Raw genomic sequence first — 24,565 nt, forward strand, 5'->3', positions numbered from 1 at the left:
TGTGTGTGTGTGTGTGTGTGCGGGAGAGAGAGAGAGGGAGACAAAAAGAGATTTCAGGACTAAGATTGGGAAACACTGAATCTCAAGAACTTTCTGTCAAGTGAGAAAAAATAAATCATTGTAGTATTTTTTAAAAATCTATCATTCAGCAAAAACATAACATAACCCAGTTTATTATTGAATATGGATTTACATGCCAAACAGGTTAACTTTTTATGAGTGTGGAAATGATCTGAAACAATCCAATAATTTAGATTAAACAGACACACCAAAGATGCTTTGAAAGGTAAGAGCAGAAGCAGCCACGAGGCTCAAGGTAACTCTGGAGGAGCTGCAGAGGACACAGCTCAGGTGTGAGAGACACAGAAAGCAACACCCACGGGTTTATAATTGGCGGTGGCAGTATCATGCTGTGGGTGATACCTTTCATTAGCAAAGACAAGGAAGCTTATCAGATTAGAGAAGATCAACGAAGCTAAATACAAATCAGTGGGTTCGACTTACCTTGAGGCTAACCACATAAACTGGCATAGATTGGTCTAGTTAAAGGTTAGACCACAAATGTGATTAAGAACCTTTGGTAAGACTTGAAAACTGAAGTTCACAGATTCTTTTAATCTATAATCTGACTCAGTTTGAAATGTTTTGCAAACAAGAGAGGAAAAGAAATTTCAGTCTCTAAGCACAAAACACAAAAGGACTGCAACTATAATGTCCATGGAAGGCGGTCGTAAAGAGAAGGAGACGTCACAGATTACTGTTTAGATATGAAACATATGGAAAACCATGTGTTATCTTCCTGACTTCATAATTTCATCAGTTTGTGTTGGTCTAACTCATTTTACAATTGGCATAAGTGTTTTTGTAGCGGTTCTGTTTTACCAGCATGAACAGTCAAACGTTACAGAAATTGCTTTCTTTGTCACATTAGGCCACATTAGACTTTTATTGATTCGTCTCTGACGATGACTGCAGCTGATACAGTCTACTAAAAATATTCCTGTGGCTCTGCACCTTTAATTACTGCACTCCCCTGCCCTACTATTAAGAAACAGCCTAGGGCAGCAGAACATGAGCAGAAAAACAGAGCTGCTCCTGGAACAAATCTAAAGGCACAAAAGCACTCGGAGTTCTCCGGTGGGAATTTTAGTTTGTTCTCAGAAGTGTTCAGAGGGTGTTGCACAAATAATTATACATGGCTGCCAGTGTGTTGGCTGAATCTTAATGACTTCTTTGGAAAACTCACCTGAAATATTTCACCAATAAGGTCTGCAGACTTAATAATTCAGTGGAGGAATGAGCTGCAAATATAGAATCCACTTTTCTATTATACTTGATATTAACACAATTAATAGACAATAGAATGTATGTATGATTATATGTGCATATATGTAAATAGCAGCATAGGTTTTTAGAACTGGGACTTTTACTTCTTGTTTACTTTATAAAACAAATGATTAATGAGCTGTCAATGGAGTTTTTCCATGTGGGTATAATTTGAGTAGAATGGAGTAAATCAGACGCGGTTTGGACTTGCCATGAAAGAAAGCATCCATCAGATTCTTTTATCTCCTTGTTTTTGGCGTGTCTTCTAACAACGTCTCCTCTGCCATGTGCTTCCTCTGCTGTAGTTTGATATTATACAATTATCTTTAATTATGGAAGGTACAACTGCATTTTTCTTACTCCAAAAATAGCCTAAATTTGAACAGAAGTAGTAATAAGATGCACTTCAATCGCAGCAACACCTTGAAACATTGTTGAGTATTTTTTTAAAATCACACTCACCGTGAAATCTTCTCTTTTTAGAGGATATCCAAAGACAAAGAAAAGTTTATTTGATCAAAAAAAAAAAAAAAAGTAAATAAAGTATTGTGAAGAGCAACTTGTTCTGTTCCAAGGAAATGCAGTGAGTGTATTTTAGGGGTAATCTGCCTGTGTGAATATCTCCAATGATCTGTGACGGTGCGTGGCATCGGTTGGGACGGGCAGAAACAGTTTCCAGTGAAATGCAAAGAAGAAGAAGCCTTGTTACTGGGATTACTGGCAAAGAAAAGGAGTTGGAACGGAGAATTAACAGACTTCCGAGGAAGGATCAGAGATTCGTTTCTGGCTCGCGTGATAAACTTTGTTGAGGGGATTTAATTTTTAATGTCAAGTTGATTTTCACAGAAAACTAGAATAAATGCTGAACTGAAGAATTCAGCATATTTGAAGAGATCCCAAATTCAATTTACTATGACATTCCTCCCCCATGTGTGTGAAACTAGAATCTACATATCTAGAATAAGCAGTATCTGGTATGTCTACGCCTGGTGGAGTTTACCTCTTGTAACACCACTTTTCACTCATCTATGAGGGGCTTCATATTTTCTCTCTTATCTTGCCTGCCAGCTTTGTGAGGCTTGGTGGAGCAAAGATTAAGATGATGCCAAAACCCACAGGTGAAGGTAAACACCACCACCCTAATGTGGAAATGCCTCCATTAATCTTTCTCACAACATTTTAGAAATCAAAACGAAAATAGGTCAATTGAGTTGTACGGGCACGACATTCTGCTTCTTGGTTATTTCAAGTGATAACAATGAGACAAAAGAAATACATTTAGTTGGAAAAAAGCATGAGACATTGTTCTGGGGAAAAAAAAACACAAACTAAAAAAGGAAAACCACCACGGAAAATGCCGTAAGACACAAGAGTTTTCCAACTTAATGGTGGGCGGACTGTGTGTGGCAAGCAATCTGTGTATATATTTAAAATCCTTGATGTGCGCAATATGTCCTACTCACAAGGTTTTGACTGCCCTGCACAATTTGCAGATTTGTTCACACGAATTCAGTATTTTGCTACAAACAAACACAAAGAACATATAAATAAATCAATAATTCAATAAACAAACGACCTTAACACGCTTATTAAGAACACTTTTTGCCAACCAGTGACGCTTCTGTTTTTGAAATACAACAAGATAACAGTGAACTAATTTCAGTCAAAGTCCAACTAGCGCAGCGTCGCGGCAAACTGACAATAAAACATTAAAGCTGTCATTCATTTTACATATCTGAATATTTTCGAACTAGCTTGCCATAGCCTGGAATGACGGTAGCCGTTTCGTCATCGTTGTCCAGAGGCAGCAAGGTGGCACGTTGGACACTAGATGGCGCCAAACTCTACATTTTATTACCCTCTCAACCAAACAGACTTGATAAACGAAATCTAAAAAAACAAAAAACAAAAGGCTCTGGAAATAATGCATACTTTTTTTTTTTTTTACAGCTACAGAATCTATTAAATTAAAACTATTATTTAAATCAGACTCACAATAAAATGCCAGCAATTTGATCGCCCTTTTTTTTTGGACTCAATTCCTGTGAAGCGTCTACAATGGAGAGATCCCTAAAGATTTAGAGATAAACGGACTGATTGTTTTTATAGCTAAACGAAGTGGGCAGAGATTTCACGTAAACCTCATTAAAGGGAGCCAGGTGTGCATTATCAGGGCGATGTTTACAGTATGGTCACAGCACCATGATAAGCCAAGATAACAAACACAGAGCCTCTCGTTAGAACCGATTATTTCCTATCGTGAGATTAAATAGTTGTCTTCTTTGAATGAGCACCTTAAGATATGAATAGAAATGTATATTTTCTGGCTGCACAGTGGCGCAGTTGGTAGAGCTGTTGCCTTGCAGCAAGAAGGTTCTGGGTTCGACTCCCGGCCCCGGTCTTTCTGTAAGGAGTTTGCATGTTCTCCCTGTGCATGGTGGGTTTTCTCTGGGTACTCCGGTTTCCTCCCACAGTCCAAAAACATGACTGTCAGGTTAATTGGTCTGTCTAAATTGCCCCTAGGTGTGAGTGTGTGTGTGCATGGTTGTGTGTCCTGTGTGTCTCTGTGTTGCCCTGTGACAGACTGGCAACCTGTCCAGGGTGTACCCCACCTCYYGCCCGGCACGCCAGCTGGAGATGGGCACCAGCAACCCTCCCAACCCCACTGAGGGACAAGGGTGAAAGAAAATGGATGGATGGATGTTTTTTGGAATCCTCTAAGGGTTTTTCTGAGAAATATGTTTTAGACTGTAAGCCTAATGTCTGCCCCTGACAGTCAGGGAAAAGGAAGGAGTTCATACTGTCAGTACAGTTATAGGAAAAACCAAGAGCTGATTCAGTTTCCTACAACCCCCCTCACCCCCTGTATGAGCCCTGGCACTCATTTTATGTATGACTTTTATCAGTCTATGACATTCCTGTTAAGAAACTTTGAACCATTATTCTAACGTTGCAATTTAGGTTCTTTTGAGACATTTGTTGTGCAAAAAGCTGTGTCAAATCACAGCATTGCAGTTGAGTTAATGGCCGCTTGGACTCGGCCATTGCACCAGCTTGATTCCTTTCTTTTTCAGCCGCTCCGGTATGGATTCCCCTCCCTGCTCCCACTTTGTCTGGGACCGTTTTTCTGTTGATGACACAATTTGAATTAACTTCAGCTGCCTTTGGGCTCCCAAGAAGACTAACAGTTGGCGGTGAGGGGAAGACAAACACAGCACCAGTGGGTTGTAGAGGTCACCCAAAGGAACTTGCATTAGAATAATGGAGCTCCGCACTTGTGATGTTAGATTTCCTTTTTTCAGATGAAAATGACTGAAGTTTGAATGGTGCTTAATAATTTACCTTTAACCAAGCACTACTGAAGTTTCAAGTAAGTATTTCGGCATAAATCTTTAATTTTTGTCACTCGATTAGAGAACGTCAACAATGAATTCTACCTAGTTCTTTTAAAAAAGTTTAAATTATATGTTGTAAAAGTGGAAAAAGACAAACAAATCCTTAAAAGACCTGAACTGAAATGACTGTGAAGCCAATGATTGGTGGAATAAGAATTAAGAACAAAAAAGAAAAACGAAAAAGAAGACACATTTGCATATTTGAATTAGCATCTTTATTTGTTTTCATTATATTATACTTTGTGTATCTTTTTTTTTTACATAGAGACATATTTCTTGTACACATATAGATTATATGGATAATTTGTTTCTGTTTACAGCATATGTACATGTTAAATAAACTTTAGATCAACATCAAGAAAATAAAAACATTTTACAAGTGCAAGAATGCTCATTAGTTGCTAGCTTTTCAAGGTCGCTTACCCTTTTGAACCAGAATCAATTCAAAGCTCACGTGATAGATTTTTTTTTTTTCCCCTCTTCATCCACTAAAAAATAAAATAAAATGTGAAAAATCATCTTGACGTGCTTTGGAAAATCTTACCTGTTGTTACATTCAAATGTCTCATCAGAACAGGTTGCAGTGAGATGTCCTGGGTAAAATCCACATTCGTCTTCAATCTACTTTGAAACTGAGACTTAATCTAAGAGTTAAAGCGAACACAAAACAGAGGGAGACGTCCGTTGGATTAATTTTGTCCACTTTTTTTTTTTTTTTTTAGCATTTCCCGCCAAGCAGACCCTATTTCTACTGTGCACAAAGTCTCAGCAAGAGCACGTAAAAATCTGATATTTCCTAAAGGATTCCTTTGAAGAAGAGGTGTGAAAAGAATCTGAAGTGAGATCGGATCAAACGGCATGTGTGTGTGTGTGTGTGTGTGTGTGTGTGTGTGTGTGTGTGTGTGTGTGTGTGTGTGTGTGTGTGTGTGTGTGTGTGTGTGGGCGCTGAAGGAGGCTTTTCGTGGAAAACGTGCACAAAAGCACATGAGTCACTGCCGAGGCCGTACTGTAAATTGACTCTCCGGAACTGAATGGTGAAAGAATGGCTTACGATATCTATTGTTACGATTTAGATTTGCATTGTGCATATACTAAAAGAAGAACAAAGCAAAAAAATATAAAGAGTGGCAGTGTAAATTAGTTTGAATCAGAAGAGGCAATGTGGTTTTTAAAGCCGTCTTTTGCTGAACGCAACCAGAATGGGCATGTTTGCCGTTTGTTTGTTTGTTTGTGTGAGTTCGGTGTTTGCTTTCTCTCGGCGGTGCTGCTAAAGGCTTCCCTGCAACATTCCTCATAGCCTCCAGAACATCAAAGCAAAAGTAGTGAGTTAAATGTGTGTTTGCAACTTTTTTGTTTTGTTTTTTTCTCTTTTTTTGAAAAAAAAAAAAAAAAAAAGGAAAGAAAAAAGTTATTTACAAAAAAAAAAAAAGCATTGAATTTCTTAATGTTTCTCCGCAAAAAATTTGGTGGTCTTAAGCTGAGCTGGGGTGACCAGCCAGAGTTCCTTGCATGCATGCTTCCTCACGCATTCGGTGAATCTATACACACTATTATTATACAGTTGACTCCTACGACGCGGCTTGTACAGAGGCTGAGGTAAAAAGGCGCGGGGAGGAGGAGGAAGAGGAGGAACTGGTCGCCCGCTTCCTTGGGGAAGGAGGACAGAGAGGGACGGACGAGTGGGAGGGATTGGCCTCCGAGCGTGTCCTGATAATCGACGCTCTCATCTGACGTCAGCGCTGAAAAACAGAGAGCGGCCTCTGCTTGATTTTCGCTTGAAAACACAAAACGTAAATCTGAAATGTGAGCCAAAAATTCCTTAAGTTTTGTGGTCAAAATTAGATTCATTTTTCAGGTATAAAACGATTAAAAGAAAATTGTCTGTAGCAGAGAAATGAAAGCGACTGGGGCTCAGTGGGTAGAGTAATCAACTTGGCTGTCAGAAATTCGTGTCCCCGTCTCACGTCAATGTGCCTTTTGACTTAACCCCAAGTTTCCCGCTGACGTGTGTGACAGTGTATGGAAGTGTGTGTATTTGCGTGACTGGGTGAATCTTCTAAAAGATCATTATCAAGATGCTATCGTTTTCAGAAAACCTTTTTATTTTCATATTATAGAAGTGGCGCGTATCCAATGTTTATAGCCTTTAGAATAATCAGAAGGAACTTCTTATTAGAACTGCTGATCAGCTTTTTCCTCTGGGATTTATTCAATTTATCCTTGGCGTGGAGCTCTGGTAGCCTACGAGGTCAAAGCTGTCTTTTTTAAGTTGGTCAAAATAAAAGGTTACTTTTGACGTAAATATTAAATAATAATAATAATCTTGTGTCAGAATTCACTATTTTTCTGTTTTGTCCTAGTTAAGGAATAAGCAGATTGAAAATAAATCTGCTACAATGCATTTTTAAATGTATTTAAAACATAAAAAAACTATGTGGTGCATAGCTGTTCTAACATCGCAAACTTTAACAAGCACACAAATCTTGTTTACTTGAAGTATGTTGATGATTATCTGACTGCAGGTAGAATTCAGTGTAATAAAACTGGATTTCCAGTTTAGTAACACGTGAGAAAACGTGTTACCAAACTGGCAACACGTTGTTTATGTGTCATTATTCTTGTAGCACCATATTTAAAACAGTGGCTGTTGTGATGGTAAAATCATTTACATTGAAAAGAAAAAAAATATATATATATATATTTTTTTGATATACTGTAGCCAATTTTTTTATAGCCTAATCCTCGCCTTACTCCATGGAAACAAATGGGAGGTCCTACCTGTTAGGGTTAAGGGCTAAGAAGGAGCTACAAGTGGTGAAATTGGATTTAGCCGCTAACGGCGTCTGATTTTTTTTTGTGATCCTGTGACTGTAGGAGGTGCTGTTTCCTTCCGCACACCCCAATAGTGTCCCATATTAGGGAGAAAATAAAAACATCTAAAATTATGCTACTACCTCAAGTGGAAGTGTCAGCATTTCTTTTTAGCTACAATTTTACGCATTGTTATTCAGTAAAATCAAGCAAAACATATTGATTTCTTCTCATCTGTTTTTGAGCCCAAACAAGAAGAAGAAGGGGAAAAAAAAGACTTGTTTTTCAATTTAACATGTCACATTTTAAAACGAAAATCAGTGTACCACTTATTGTTGCCATTGATGGCGTCTGATGAGAAAATCCCAAATCGGCAGAAAGCGCCCGGAGTGATTATTACGCTCTCAAAGACGACATGTGGTATATTGCTATAAAGTCTGTGAGTTTTCCACATTCTACGTAGCTTAAAGAGAGACAAATCGGTGTGCGTACATTATGCAAAATGCCTCTATAAGTGAGTACATTTCAGTGCGGTGACTCCAAATGCACATTTGCGCACATGCACACAAAAGCACCTTTGATTAGAGAGGAAATGGTTCGATAGACAGCTTGATAGATATCGTTGACCGTACATAGAGATTGAGTCTTGATTTGCAAAGAAGTAGTTAAAAACAAAAGTACATTTTTTTGTATACAACTTGCTTAATGTTAGTTATTTTCTCACCCTGAAGGGTCTTTTTTTATTTTCCCCATGCAGTTTATGCCTTGTTACTTGTACCTCAAACGGTTTGATTAGGTGACTTGAGGCAGGTGTTATGGTGAACGAAGCACTACACATTGACTAATCTAAGCCAACCATGATGCTTAAACATGTTAAACATCTTTTTGATGTGGTTCTTCTAGGTATTTAGGTGTGTAACTTTATTGAGCCTATGTACTCATGCATTTCTTCCAAACTGTGTGAGATATTTGAAGGCTAGTATCTAAACTTCAGACTTTTTTTTTTGTTTTTTGATTTTTTTACTTTTTGCCCTTTTTTCTTTTCTTTTTTTTTAAAATCGGTAAATGTGAAGCATGGAGGATTCTGTACAATCAGCGAGAGAAGAAGAGAAGCAGACTGTTAAGATGGCTTCACGTCGAATAATACTGTTACTGTAAACCTACTGCTACTTCTATTGAGCCAAAAATAAAGTAAAAAAAAAAAAAAAAACACTCCGTGGAAATGTGTCGACGGCAATTGGCAGGACAGGATGAAGGCTGAAACGTGTCGTAAAGACCGAGCACAGATGGATCCGCAACAAAAAAAAAGAAAAAAGAAAAAAAAAAGGAGGAAAAGTTTGTCTGCAGAAATCTCACACGAGAGTCTCGGTACCGTCGGCTTTGAAGCGAAACACTCATCCGCAGAGTCTGCCATGTCCTCATGAATAAATTCATCCGCATCCAACATTTGTTTCGGCCTGCTGAGCGAGCTCGTCCGTTCAAATGTGCTCACAGTTGCTGCTCGAGTCGTGGCGCATTTTTGCTGCTAAAAGTGTGAACACGCTGCTACTCCAACCTGTCAGGCAACGACTTGAGTCCGGTTCCTCCAGCGAGCCTAATTGCATGCATAATACCTTTTGCTTGGCTCGCGCCCCTCCTCAAAAAAGATTATCCACAAAAATCTTCTCTAGATAAAACCTCGTCACTCCCTCCCCCGCCTCACCCCAGTGAGCCAAAATTGTTCGCAGACTTCATGTTTCGTCCGGTTTTTCTTTACTGCTCAGGCGCGGTTCTTGTGGTGTGAAGGATCATGAGGGTCAGGTGAGATTGACGGCAGGCTGTGTGGATGGTTTGTTGTCGGATGGTGACGAGGTGGGTGAGGAGGAGAGGGCAGCCCCCTTATCCCCCCCCACCCCCGGCGGACCTATCAGACGGACACGGGGCAGCTGATCACCCTGTCCTCCAGCATGACGCTGACAACCAGGAAGACGAAGTACAGCATGAACATGATGAAGCCCAGGAGCTTGCTCATGCGCCACTTGCACGCAGCGATGGAGATGATGACGAAGAGGAGCATGAGGAAGAGGAGCACGATGGCGCAGAAGAGGCCGTTGGAGCTGACCTGCACCGGGATGAAGCCGCGGAACATGGACCACAGTAGCCAGGGAAACGGCAGTCTGCAAAGACACAAACGTGCTGTTGAGGAAACGGCTGCAATGAACGAACGAGTCGCGTTCAAATCCCCGAAAAGCTCGTCAAATTTGTAAAAAAAAACAACAAAATTTTTATCATATAATGCAATAAAACTAAATTGATTTAATTTTGCACACTTTGCATGACCAGAAAAAGCAAATACATGTACGGGCTGCTATGACCAGATGCAATGAAATTTCCAAGAGTTGACATGAGGAGATAATAATCGTTTTAAACGCACAAATCTGCTACGCTCAAATAAAACAACACCTTAGAGAGGATCGTGGTCGTTTCACTTCGAGGGTTCGCACAACCAGAAGTTGAGCACTAGGCTTAAAAATGCTCAGATGTGACGTACCCAACAGTGATGTCGAAGATGTTGGAGCCCACAGAGCTGGATACGGCCATGTCGCCCAGCCCCTTGCGTGCCACGATGACACTGGTGATGAGGTCGGGGATAGAGGTTCCAGCTGCTAATATAGTCAGACCCATAATCTCCTCTGTAATCCCGATGGTCTCGCCAACCTGCAAAGAGAAAAATAAATAAATAAGAAAAAAAAATAAGCTTCAGGGTAAATACAACCTCATCTTTTGTTGCGGCTATTTTTAAATTCCCTTGTGATGCTTCGGTGCTACAAAACTCAGAGAGTCAGCTATGTCTTGAAAGAGAGACGGCCGTAACGATGTTTAATCAAATGTAAAGGATGTAGAAAACAAAAGAGTTTTGTTTACTAGATAGGGATTATGCTTACTGAAAGGGATTTGTTTTTTTTGTGTTGCCGCACCGATACTTTCAAATCAAAACTCGTTGTGCTGTGTGTACCTGGTGAGCCCACCACACCATTAGGTAGGAGAATCCCGCAATCCAGCAGATGGCCCCCAGGAATGTAACGGGGAAGAACTTTTTTGACGACTGAAAAGGAAAAAGAAAAAGAAAAGGTGGTAAAAAGAATAAAAAAAAAAAAATCTTGTCTAAGAAGAGAGGAGAAGTTCTCGGGAAAAAAGTTTCGGAAAGTCACCGTTTTCCTGACGTCGGGAAGAGTCAGCCACAGGGGGAGGACAATGGGCATGATAAGGAGGTAGGTGAAGCGCTTGCGGTTGGATTCGGGCCAGGACAGGCTCAGAGGCTGGTCCTCCTCTTCCTCATCTTCAGCCTGACAGCAGATGTCACAAGATGAAGAAGAAAAATAAAATCTAAAATGAAACAGCTGTTATATTAAAATAAACTGAATAAAAACACCCATTACACACATTAAAACATGTTTTTTGTTTGTTTGTTTGTTTTCAGTCTCAGGCTGTCTCGTATCGCTGCCATGCCGGTGTCCACATAATTCAGTCCACCATTTGGAAATAATTAGCAGCTAAACACGAATTAAATAACCTAATGGGCTGAGTCACGCTTTCTGCCTGTGCATTAAAGGGTGATGGGGAGGGGGGGTCCACTACAGTCCTTCAGGTTGATAAATAGTCTCATCAGGATGCATCTTCCCATAGCAACCGTCACAAAAGAGGAAGGCAGCAGCACGACGACGCGCAGAGGTCTGCGGGAGCAGCACGACGTGGGAGCCCGCGTGCCTTCGCTTACCTCTGACGGACAGCTCAGGATTCTCAAAGAAAGGTTCTGTGGAAAGGTTATTAACAGCTAACATCCTACCTGGAGAAGACACTCTATTGGCATTTTCATATAAATCCAAATAAGCTCGTCAGGGAGGTTGAAACTAACTACCGATCCAAACAGTTTTGTACAAATCCTACTTTAAGAACCTCTACCCTGTCACAACGGTTGCATTGATCGGTTAATTACGGCGGCACACGACCAAATATCCCGTTCTGAAAACAGAACAGAAAAGTGTGTGAAGAAGACCGCCTTGGTCCAACTGCGTGCCGGCCATATTGTGAATGACAAGTTCTTCTTGGAGCCCAATAGATCTTGGGTCTTTCCAGGTCAAAGTGGCACTAAAATGTACATTTAACTTACTCTGATCATTTATTTTTTATTATTATTGCAAAATAATTTATGTTGAATGTACCATTAATGAGAGTAGCCAACACTGTGCCAAAGATGAACAATACCTCCAAATTGTTCTCATAGTGAGGTAAGAAAGGAAGTGTCAAAATCAATAATGAGCAACTTAAACATCTTTAATATTTTTGCTTTTCACTATGGTTTGGTCACATTATGCAGTTACTCTGAAGAGAAACATTTGCATTGGTCTTGGCTCCTCTTGGACAAGCCACCGTCTTCAGCCTCCAACCAACTAATATGTCAGGAGAGGAATCTAGCGGCTTTTAACCTAGAACTTCTCTTCAACAATCCCGATCTACCCCTGTAAGACGCGCAAACCTGATGACCGATTTGGGTGATTGCGCGGCGCTCAACGGGCTCTCTGTCAGCAGTGGGACTCATCAGCGTCGACTGCTGATGTCGGCCTTGCGGCCCCGACCTCCCCGGGGGGTCTGACCGGACCCGCCGCCAGAATGCCAAGTAAGTCACAGAGAGTCGGTGATTACTACAAAACATCCCCACGGCTAAATCATATTTTCTATTAACTCACAGGCTCACCTTGCCTCTGAACCGAAGTGGTGCGGCCGCAGACACTTCTGGCAGCAGATATTTGTCTCTTCTCCTTTGAATCCAATTACAGGGGATGATAATGGGCCGCGGGGACGAGCGAAGAGCGCGTTCGTACGTGTGCGTGTGGATGACCTAGAGCTTGTTCTTTGCCCTTGCATGAATGACGTTGGCGAGACATAAAAAAAACAAAAAAAAACAACGAGAAGCGGGACGTTCAGTGAGACACCTGCTGTTGACAGCTGCTGCATCGTGGATTGTGATTACTTCAAGAAATCCTTAACATTCTCAATTAGATCTGCTCTGCATACCATCAGAGCGAAGCACCAATCTTTAAAAAAAAAAAAAAAAGGAAAAGGCTTTAGCACGAATCATGAATCATGTGACGCTGGTCCTGCTGTGACAGCTACAGCTGCTAAGCATCGCTCGGTAACCTTGGTAATCAGAGCTGCCTAACAAAAGGCGGCGCTCGCTTCGCTCCTGCTCTGCATCCACATCTCTACCTGTTCTCCATATCCAGATGGCTGCATTGTTGTCTGGATTGGATTTAATAAGACTTTAATAATCCCCAAAAGGGAATTTTAAATTACTGCATGATAGATTACTCAGGAGGAGGAGATAAAAGACGGAAAATGACTGAAATATGTTGAAAAACAGCCGCAAAAGAGAGAAGCATCCATCTCAATTCCACCGGAATTGTTGTGGATGCATAGTGGAGTTTTTTTTTTTTTTTACGGCAACTTTAATGCACCAACGTGGAAGATTTGGTCAGTTTTCAATAATATTCAGATTAAGCTCCAGGAACACTTGGAGTAAACAACAATTCATTCCTAATTTTTATACTTATTCCTTATTTTGGCAGAGATGAAGATGGATGAAGTGAAGTTTGACATTTAAACCATCTTGCTCTCTGTTTTGCTCATGCTCCATGTTTCATGGCATCTTTTTTTTTGTTCTTCTTCAGAAAGCTCCACCAGCTGCTCCCATGAGTAAGCACCTTCTTCGTCAGATGTAACAAAAACAATTAATTATTTTTTCAGAACCTCACTAATTAGCTATAAAAAATATAGAGAACTTCCTCATAAAATCTTAAGATGAAAAAAGGATAAATGGCTGAACAAAAATCTACTTCTCCTAATAAATCTCCTTTTGAATAGTAAATAAACTGAAGATGGGTTTTTTTTATGCCATTTCTCTCCAGATGCATTGACACCTCTGGTCACCGTGACAGAATGAGTGTTTACCAGCCAGGGTGTGAATAAGTGTGACACTTTTGACTTGATCAAAAAACAACCAAACAAAAACAGAACAAAAAAAGGGGATTAAAAAAAATGTTTTACTAAATATACTCAAATTGAAAATTGTCTTTCTAAAAATAGAAAGTAAAATAAAAACCATGGTACTCCAGTAAATGTTGAACTTATTCTGGTAGCTGACCAGGGCTGCTAATCAGCCACCTCTCGCAGGTTTCACAAATTTCATCTTCTACCCGTCACCTGTGAATATTTTTTGGATTTGCAGAGCAGCTTCTGCATGGATTCAAGTTCTAAACCGTAACTCTGCCTGTGTGTGTGATTTTGCTCAACATGCTTTGTGAGCTGAAGCATCCCATGTTGCTCGTGCCCCCGACTCTATGGTTCTGAAATGCCAACCCCTCGGGGGCCTTTCCTGCCTTGTGGTGCCTCAGTTGGTAACACTGCCAACTCTGCGCTTAAAGGGACTGACTTTTATCAGACACCACAGAGATGCAAGGGGTGGCCTGACATTTGGCTAATGTTTTTTTTTTTTCTTCCCTCTTTTTTCTTCTGGAGGTGAGCGTTTGCACTTGGCACCTGGTGTTAGACCAACATTACTCGGGCTAAAATCGTTCAAAGAAAGTGCAAGTAAGCCATCAGACCTGATGCATTTGTTGAATCAGCTTGTAAGGCAACAAGAAACGGGCAAAATACAGCGACCTTTCTGCAGAAGGCACATACTGTACTTATGTGGGATTAAAGCGAGAGATACCAGAAATGTTTTTTGGGTTTTTTTTTATGTTAATTTATGTCAAAACAGATTTACTTCAACACCTTCAGTCATTTTCTCACAGCATTCATCAAGGCTTGGATGTTTTTTTGTTTTTTTTACACGTTTCATTTAGACATAAACTTCTACTCATTTTCTTCAAAGGAAAAAGCAAATCTGGCATTAAATCCTGTCATGACACACGCTGCGTGGACTTCTCTGAATCCCTTTTATGTGACGAGTCACAGGATGCTCAAACTTCTTTGCTTTGTGATCGAGACGGTTGAGATCTTCCTCTCAATCACACTCTCGATCCCACTTATCTTCTTGGAAACATGTCAGTATGTTGTAGCAGAAATTTGTCTCTTAAGAGTTTTATTAAGAAACAGCACAACACGTCTGCCTCAGGTTTGAATTTGACCTTAACAATCCCCTTAATTCCTTGTTGCCAAGGCTTCGGAGGAGGAATGGAACAACCAGTACGACGGGGCCTCTGGCGGCAACACGATGGCGTGAGCAGTTTCCAGTAACTTCCTGGGTGACACAGACGGCTGCACTGTGGGACAGAGGTCTAAAAATAGCAGCATGTAAGAATTAGGCGTGCCAATAAGCATCCAGGTCTATCAAAGTTAGTGAGTCACCGCCTGAGAAATGCTCTTGTATATGCACACAAATAAGGAATCTTCACTGCTCCAGTCCTGAAGGAATCGTTTTTTTTTGGAATCACATCAGAGGCTTTTATGTGAATCGGGAAAGATGAGGGATTGTTTTCTCTTTAACAGAAGCAGATTTTTTTTTTTTACAGCTAGAGGGCTGTTTCTTTCTTTCTTTTTTTTTCTATTACTATTTTTAACCCAAAGCGTTACTGGAGAATGTGAATATAACTTGCAGTGCAGTGGATCGATACAGACATGACCGTATTTTGTACTCTGTTATCCCTCAGTGCGACACCCACACCAGTTTGGCATTTTTAGTCTCCAGCACTTGCACAGGAATAGATAGCTGTCTCCCAAACCAGCACAGCAGCAACGTTTCATGCAAACTACGATAATGTTTTACACTTCAAACTGAAACAATTCAAAGGAGGATAATTCAACTGTATAATTTTACCTGGGTATTACCAAAACCAGTTTATGTAAAGCTGCTAATCAGTTCACATGCTTTAAAAATACTCTGAAACACCAGGTCATCTTACTGAAATTGAAAGAATATTAACATAGTGAGTTATTATTCACAACTGAGGTAAAATGATTTATTTTCTAGACAACAGTTGACGAGAGTTACATAAGACTGTAATCGTAGTAAATACCAAGAGAACGAAGCAGATCCTGTTTATCTAGCCGTACCAATGACCCCTATATAGTTGGAATACTTTAATATGACAATCCAATTTTTGAAGTTGTTTTCAACTACAGTTTATTTTGCTTACATTCCTGTTTTTGTCCTCAATCATTCTGGAGCAGAATTTAGGAGGATTAACAGTTAGCAGTATAGGCCAGGGGATTTTTGTCCCAGTGAGTATTGGTGTTTCTATGTCTATTTATTTTTGTCATCTATAATAAAAAATTAACAAAAAGACAGTGGTGCATATTAACCAAGCTGTCTGCTTATCTGCCCACTTCTTAGACTGCGAACAAATAAAAAGCCTGAATTCTACCTGTTTCTGGGAAATAAATCCATCGAGATTATTAATTTCTTTCACAAAGGTGTGAATGTACAGAAGGTTTTCACCTGGGCTCTTATGGAAATAAGTTATTTTGACCAAAATTCAGTCAAGCTGTAACAGATTCAACAGAAAATACAACCTACATTAAAATGTGTTATGGATGAAGTTTGCAGTAAGACATAACTAAAAATAGATGTGCTGTGGTGGCGCAGGGGTTAAGCACAACCCCTGTATGGAGGCCTTAGTCCTCGACGTGGCTGTCACGGGTTCAATTCCCAGCCTGGTGACCTTTGCCGCATGTCTTTCCTCATTACCAACTTTCCTGTCAATTAACTATCAAATAAAGGCCACTAGAGCCAATAAAAACCTTTAAACAAAAATAAATAAATAACTGAAAATGTTTGTAGCTTATCTGGTGCATAGTAAGTCTTTTCATGACATTAAAGGGTTTTTTAACCGTGGCTCTAAAGAAACGCCACCCTGCATGTTTTAGATGCAATCACCTGAATCAGGTGAGTTAAACCAACATATTTAAACCTAGTGAAAAAAACCCAAATCTATCTATTTCAACTGGCTTCATCATCAACATGGGTGCCAGGCTAAAACATTTTTGCTGCACGAAATGCAGTCTAAAACAGTATCAGAAAAACAAGGTGCATGTGTTTAAGATGAGTTTAGTAGATATTGACGACAACAAACGCAGATATGCTGTCAGTTTTGCGCTTACATGACAAAACGATCGCAGGCGAGAGCAGACAAATGGCCAAAATCTTTCTTTTAAGTTTTGCTCAGTTGGAAAACCATTAATTTGACCAAAAAAAATAAATGTACTTTTTGGTAAACATGTCATGACTTCCTAACACGGAGGAAGGAGCAGAAAGCCGAAATTGTTTTCTATGCATCGCCAGCAGAGGAAAAGCAGCTATCTATTGTAGCCACACAAGCACACCCACTAGATATTGTCAAGCGCACCCGGAGCAACGCTGTCATTCTATTGGCTGTGACGGTTGCTAAGCGACGGTGCAGGAGAGAGTAGAAAAGAATTTGCAAAGGAGTGGAGAATTTTGCGAGCGCAGAATTTGATTCACGCAGAGAGAGAAAGTCTGCGTGCGAGGAGAAAATTTGATAGAGCGTAAAAGTTTTGAGTCCAAGCATTGCAAGTTTTGAGAGCAGAGAGATGAAATCCTGCTCTCCAATTTAAAATGTAAGCTCTCAACTTATGGCAGTAAAATCCCCCCCCCCCCTGCTCCCTCATGGATTTATGGCATGATCTTTTGATCTTATTATCTAGAACTCCAATATATTTTATTATTATTTTCTGATTCATGCCAAAAACATGAATAAGTCAATCCAGGCGACTAAGATTTCACCAAGTTTGAAAATGCCTGGTGGTTTAGCTCATGTTCCCAGTTACTGATATAAAGGGAGAGATTCCAACACATCTGTTGTCTGTTCTCTTTGAAAACATGTGACTTTGAATCGCTGCCCATCTGTGCCAGGACCGTCTGCTCGCTCGGCGGGCCGCCACGTCCCGCCGCCACGTCCCGCCGCCATTTTTAATGCCAGCACAACCTGCTGACGGTTCGGTGCCGCATGTGGCCGTTCGTCAAAGGGGTCTCGCCTGGAGCACCCAGCGGCGGCGAGCCGCAGGCGAGCGAGGACTGCGGTTATAGAACTCTGTGGGAAGAGGCGGGGTCGTCGGCAGGTCCGGCCACAATGGAGGGGAGCATGCTGGGAAATTACCAGTTGCGGTGGCCTGTGCCGTAATCTGTGCCACCTTTTCACACTCGCAGAGGAACAGAGGAGCCAATCAAAGGCATAAACTATTCATAAATGTCTCCCTAACTGCGAACTGGTCTCACAGATCCGGTCTAACAGTAGCTGGTTTGACGTTTAGTGGTTTCTTACCGTCTCTCCCTCTTGCCCTGCTGTTCCGTTCATAGGTGGGGTCACCTCCACTTCCACGCTGGAGCTGTTTGGAAGATTCTTTTCTACAGAAACACACGTGAACAATCAACGATTGAGTTCTTCGAAAGAATAGAAGCTCACACTAATGGATGAAACAATGTTATGTTGTTTTTCCTAACTTTTCACCTGTTCATTAGAAGTATTACGCAAATACAATTCAGCCAACATCTGACACTTTTTTTTTTTTTTTTAAGTATGAATCATTTTCCCCAGAATACAGGATACAAGCTTTGGCAAAAGGGCTGTGCTATTGAACTAGACTCATAGACAAAAAGAAAATTAAACTCTGTACATTTATGTTAAAGTTTTTGTTGTTTAACTCATATGTTGGTAAATATTTAGTTTATTATTTATGTATTTATTTACTATTTTGCAGTTTATTTTATTAGAGTTTATTTTACTTTACTTTATAGAGTTTTTTACTTTATAGAGTTGTTGTTGTTTACGGCTGGTAATTTAAATGTACAACTTTCTTTTCTATTCAACCATCAAAAACCCTGATATTCTAAACTGATATAACATTTACCATGGACAGAAAATAAAAGCCACAATCCCTCCCAAAATAAAAAAAATTATCATGAAGGTCTCTCATCACCTCTGACCTCTCTAAGGAAATACGCAGCTTCAGTGTGCAAAAGCTTCACATTAGAGAGGAAGGTTCTTTTTGCAGATTCTGATTTTAAATTTCTATAACACCTTGACCTGCACATATCAAATGCCCCGGTTGAAACTTGTAACAGAAATAGCTTCAAAAAAATAAAAATAAACGTAGAAACTTAAATAGAAATCAACAAGCACAGACTTGGGTCCAGTCAAGTCTGTGTGTGCCGACAGGCTTGTGCATGACTGCCGCTACCTTCATTCCTCCTGCTTTGGCTCACAGGACTCCATTTCACTGGAGGCCGGACTTGTTTAACAACCCTGGCTGAAATACGGAAAGCCTAAAGCCATGTAATCAGATGATAAAACTGTAATTGCTGTGGAAATTGCTTTAATCTAACTGTGGTTGTGACACAATTAGGATGAGTCTCAGATAGATAATGTGACTTAATATGACAATATCCCAACACATGACCCCCACCTCACCCTCCACCCGCCGACGTTTGGATTGTGATTTTGCGAATCAAAATGAGATACGAAAGAACTGTTGCTGCATTATGCGCACCGCGTTACCAGGTGATACTTTTGAGATTGAATTTAACAAATGAGAGTCCTGACACTGCTCTTATGACCAGCAGTGTTGCATGTTGATTAAGAGGATAATATGTTAATGCAGCGCTGTTAGCATACATTTATGTTTTTGATGTCGCTTTGATTCTCCTGCTCCGTCAACAGCGAAGCCATGAAAGCGCCTCCGTCGGTCTGTGTTTATTTTTTTTATTCTTTGGTTCGGTGCGCTTTGAGGGGTGGGGGGAAATAAAGCACACCCAAATTACTCTTGGCAGTGAGTGTGATTGATTTAAACACTGCTTGAAGACAACACTCGCAATCAATTTGGCTGTCCTTGGTAATGTCATGGTTGTTTAACATCGGCTATAATCTCATTAATCATTTCAGTGGGGAAATCTTAGCAAAGTTTTTGTAAAGTCGGGTAAAGTTTCAGTGAGGGCATGCACATTTTTGTAAAAGTTAGAGTACACTGATAATAAATTAGCATCTGCAAAGCTCTTTCCTTGACAAAATGTCTCACAGTAATAGATTAAAATGAGAATGCATTAATAGTTATTTTGATAACTATTAATACCAAAAACTGGAATGTTCTGATTCTTTTCATCTGCATAAAAATGGAAAGAAGGAAATTTGTTCTGGGTACGTTCACTAACAGGAAGCACCAGGAATACAAATGGGGTGACCATGACCTTGACACACTGGATTATATTTGAACGTGTCTTGATTGTGGCAAGTTTGGAAAATCTAATTTCATTGTGCGAGCAATCGCAACCCTTTAATAATTGGTAAATATTGCTGCCACAGGTAGCCTTTCTGTAAAATGACATTTGGTGACCTTGATTAAATCTGCACAGTTATATGGTGCATTTCCCTCTACATAGGAGGTTTTTTCACTTCTGTCATCAGTTATTTTCCAGCAGATATGAATCCATGAGCGTGCCATCCAGTGTAATGAATACAAATACTGTGCACTGTTCTGTGGGCGTACGCTGGCAGGGGTGGTCAAAAGCAAAAAAAATAAATTTATTTCAACAGGCACACTATGGACACCAAAACTCCAAAGCCTGTTGTTTATTCTCAAACTGAGATTTATTTAAAAAAAATGATTTTCTTCATTCTCCGATTGTCTGAACAATATTAAAATCATTACCATTGTTTTCTTCTAAAGCTATAGAAGTCATATTAAGCATTTTAAATGTTGTCTAAAAAAGACTCACAACCCCTAACAACCACCTACTGCCCAATTTGGAGGTGTGTATACTAACTACACCTGCTGCGGTTGCCAGACAAGGAGCCATATTTAAGTGGGCACCTGCATGCATGCGTCACCTTGCGAACGGGGCCAGTATTTGTTACTGTGGAGATTGTGGATTGTTGGTTGCAGACATTTGGTGAGATCCGTTGACTTTGCAGCCAGAGAACAGGCGAACTGGGATGTGCATACCAGCTGTCCCACAAAAAGCTTTACAGTAATTAATTGGAGAGCGACAGCCCTGGTGTGGACATGATGGGGTTTCCATCTTGCAGCATGACCAGTCCTGATTTTAATTCTCTGATTAACAATCTGCACTACTCGAACTTTCACATAAATCAGGAGTAATAGGAACTGAATTACATTTTTAATGCACCCCAGAGAACATCTTCATGACCCTGCAATGACAGTCCATGTAGCGGCTGATTTTTAATCCTTTAGTGTGGTCTGAGTTTGTTTTAAAGGTCGCGCTTAAAAAAAGAGAGCAGGTGACCCATCTTAAGTATAGGTCACAAGTACTCAAATTAAGGTTCTCCAAATTAGGTAAAGAAAGTAAGTTAGAGAAATTTCATTCAGTTACTTGTGACCAATTAGCACAAATACTTTTAGGTTGTTGCATTCTCTTTTTTTCGGCGTGTAAAAGTCACTTCAAGGCAAGAAACACCAGAGGTAAGAAATACCTCATCTAAACTTTTTAAATTCCGACCTAGAGAAGCAACAGTGGGTTGACTTCAACAATTGGCTTAATATACCAGCAAGCAGGTGCGATTCAGGAACAATAAACTCTGTAAATGGGATTTTTAGTGGACTGGGTACAGCTAGTTCCAGCTTCTCGTTTGCTCGCTGTACTCCTCGGAGCTCCGAATCCCTGAGTGACATTCTCAGAAGGACGGCGAGCCCATGTGTGTTCTCGCAACGGCCGAGGTTTTTACCTGCACGGCTTGCTACTCCGTTGGCCTTCTCGCTGTCCTCCACTTGGCATTTCTTTTTAGCGATCTTGTGAAGGATAGACGCCTTCTCACGAAATTTACCTGCATGCACAAACACAGAAGAGGAGACTTGCTGAGATTAAATTCGAAGCAGCGCATCTTCAAACGTGCTCAGTTTCGCTCCTCCGCTGTCAACTTTGACCTGTCACAGGTCACATTGTAGGAAGCACGGGACAAACAGGGAAGCAGTGCTATTGTGTTGTTTGAACAATATGGCGTCAGTATGAGGCGGAGTATCATATATGGTCGATATTTGCAACGTCTTGATCCGAGACGGAGGCCGGATCAAGACGTTGATCTTGATCTGACGTCTTCTGGAGGTCAGACTCATTTAGTCCTTATCAGCTTTAGGAAAGAGGAAACAAAGCAAAGTTCTTCTTCTTCAAAAAAAAAAACAAAAAAACATCAACATGGAGATCCTGTTTCATTCCCAACAAAAACAGAAAGCAGAACACACTACAGACACCCTAAAAAAAACCCCTGAGGAGAATCAAAATTTGTGGAGCATGTTTCTGACAACAAATTGAATTTTTAGGGTTGTGTGCTTAGCTAGAGAAGAACGTTTTTAAGTAAGCAAATCTACAAGTAAATATGCACGTGCTTTCATGCAGACGTCTAGCTGGATATCTGCATATCAGACACCGCGTATCTGTTCTGCCCACGCCTGATTTCCACCACTGAAATCGATGCAAAAGATTTTTTTTCTTTTTCATTTATTTTATTTCAGACAGCACGGCTGATTTGTCAGGGCTCGACACAGTAAGGCGTCAATATGTACTCCACCCAGCCATGTCGACACTGTCTGTGACCTTCAGGCAAAATCATTAATAACCCCAAGTTGGCTGGCTGCTCCTCTGCTCCCGTTTCCTCTCTCTTACTCCTCGTCTCTGCATCGCTTCTCTTCCTCTTCGCTCATCCATCTTTCTCTCACCTCGTCTTTTCGTTGTTTGCCAAAGCACGAGCCCCCTCCCCGTGCCAAAACGGCAACACAAGCACACACGGCACGCGCCACATTTTCACAAGACGGCGTCACGTGTTCGAAAGCCCAGACGTCACTCACCTTAGGCGGTTATTCTCAGTTGCTTTTTGTGTTTGACAGCGAGTGTGAATTTGTGTAAATATGTGGGTGAGAAATCGTCGTCGAGTCGTGCTTTCTGCCAGGAAACACTCGAAGAACCCAACCAAATTTATGATCAGTAGACTAATTTTAATCTTGAGCAAATTCAAAATGCAATTTTCAAGAGATGACTGTCCTAACCAATCTGACCGCTTGGGAGAAGAAAAAAAAAGCCTCCTAATCTAAAAACTTATTGTGCCATCCTTGGCTGAGGCAAATACCATCAGGAGTTGCACAGGAGTTTTTGACCTCTTCTTTGCATAATTGTTTGAAATCTGTGAAATTGGATGGTTTCTGAAGCGTTAATGGCATGACACAGCATATATGTCAGAGTGCAATTCAGAGTTTGCTTAGGTAACATAAAAAAACAACTATGTTTTGTGCAAAAGTCTTATGACTGTGTTAAGCTTTGGTTTTAAAGGTTAATAACTGTCTGAACTTGGGGTTTATGTCACGCCTTTATTTGAATTATTCTGCGTAAAACATAAACTCCTCCTGAAGTCCCACTTTTAAGATCAACAGTCCAAGTTTATATCTGGAGCTGCAAGTTTCAATCTCACAGCAGCCTGTTGATAAGCTACTTTTTATAGTTTGTTTTATAAATATTACTGAATTAAATTTTTCCTTGGGTATAAAAAAATATGTTTGGAAACTGACTCTTTGTTTTATCTCATCTTGCTCAAGATTTCTAATAAACCTGACTGAGAGCTTTTCATCTTAACAGTGATTGGATAAATGAAAGGTTTGCCCAGCACCCGCCCGAAACCTTCAAAGAATTTATATTTCTGAGGCGATTTGTTGTTTGCTGCTCAACATTGTTCTGCAGGATAACCCAAGTACATTTGAACTTAAAATTCACATGCTAAACAGCAGAACTCCTGGTTATTAAGCACTGGTTCTACCACCGCCATGCGTGAAGAAGGTATGCTGCTGCTTTCAAAACATTTTTTGCATTTATGCCAGTAATGAGTGACACACCTTCCAAAGAGTTCATCAATATGTTTTGTTGGAAGTAGCAGTAGTTTTTGTCTTGGAACTCTCCCACAGTGCTTAATAACAACTTTAGCTAATGCTAATGTGCTAACGCAGCCGTCTTTTAAATGTCCTGTTGAGTGAATATGAAGAGCACGTCTGTAAAGTAGATCACTGAGGATCTACCCAAGGAGAAAGTGCAATTAATTCATCCTCCAGTTAGTATCTTTTTATTTCACTTGTGTTATGGAATCGTAGACCATTTAGCAATTTAGCATTTAGCATAGATCATTTAGTTCTTTTCTAAGAGAAAATCAAATATGGAAAAAAGGTTGACTTTTAACAGCGTTGCAAATATATGAAGGAGATGTTCTCACAGGTAAACAGGACTAGCTTGTTATTGATAACTTCAGCAAAGAGTAAAAAAAAAAAAAACTTCAAAGACTTTTGAAGTTTTTATATATATTAATCAATTCTGCAAGAACTATTTACACTTTGCCAAAAATATGATTTGTGGAATATTTAAGAGTCTTTGAGAATAACCAAGCCCATTCCGTCCCTGCCTGCCTGGCTCTGACACAGCCGCTCTGTTTCCCTGTCAGCTCCACTCGTTACGTAAGCGGCGGGCGGATGAGTCACTCCGGTTTGCCAAATTCAGCAACGTACGTCTCAGGTGTGCGCACCCGCTGCTGGTGTAAGTGAAACCTCCAAGCGGGCGCTGAGGCGTGGATGATGTATTTCTCAGCAACGCAGATGGGTTACAGAAACAAAGAAACCGAGCGAGAGCGATGGAGGGGAAAAAAAAAAAAAAAGAAGATCTTTTTGTTTCTTGAAGTCTGAACATGAATGTGCATGTGTGCGCTTGACGTTTTTAGCAGCCTGCGAAACAGATTATTTTAGTACATTCACAGGATTAAATCACGGTTCCTTGCAAAAGTATTCACAGCCTTTGATATTTTCCACTTTTTTTTACAGTTGCAACTACAAACTTTAATTCAGTTTATTATACTTTTGTTTGATCAACGGAAAGTATTTCAGAATCACAAAATAAATAATTATGCCTATTTTTTTTTATTTTTTTTTTTACATTTTATGATAAAATATAAAATGTGTCATGTTTTTTTTTTATTCTGCCCCATTATTCTGTTAGT

The 24,565-nt window shown here is 40.2% G+C and overlaps 1 protein-coding gene across 5 annotated transcripts in view; it reads right to left on the reverse strand.

Moving 5' to 3' along the window:
- Window positions 1-4,921: 4,921 nt before the first annotated feature.
- Window positions 4,922-24,565, reverse strand: part of LOC103480699 (sodium/potassium/calcium exchanger 2) — a 59,569-nt gene continuing 39,925 nt past the window's right edge. For all 5 annotated transcript variants that reach the window (XM_008435832.2, XM_008435835.2, XM_008435834.2 and 2 more), the window contains 6 exons: window positions 21,269-21,367; window positions 17,855-17,937; window positions 10,724-10,858; window positions 10,528-10,617; window positions 10,063-10,229; window positions 4,922-9,688 (listed from right to left, as the gene is read on the reverse strand). In XM_008435832.2, coding sequence (XP_008434054.1) covers window positions 9,439-9,688; window positions 10,063-10,229; window positions 10,528-10,617; window positions 10,724-10,858; window positions 17,855-17,937; window positions 21,269-21,367 — 824 coding nt within the window. In that variant the 3' untranslated portion in view covers window positions 4,922-9,438. The remainder of the gene's footprint in view (window positions 9,689-10,062; window positions 10,230-10,527; window positions 10,618-10,723; window positions 10,859-17,854; window positions 17,938-21,268; window positions 21,368-24,565) is intronic.

The sequence above is a fragment of the Poecilia reticulata genome, linkage group LG18 (genome assembly GCF_000633615.1).
Source record: "Poecilia reticulata strain Guanapo linkage group LG18, Guppy_female_1.0+MT, whole genome shotgun sequence".
Taxonomy (NCBI): domain Eukaryota; kingdom Metazoa; phylum Chordata; class Actinopteri; order Cyprinodontiformes; family Poeciliidae; genus Poecilia; species Poecilia reticulata.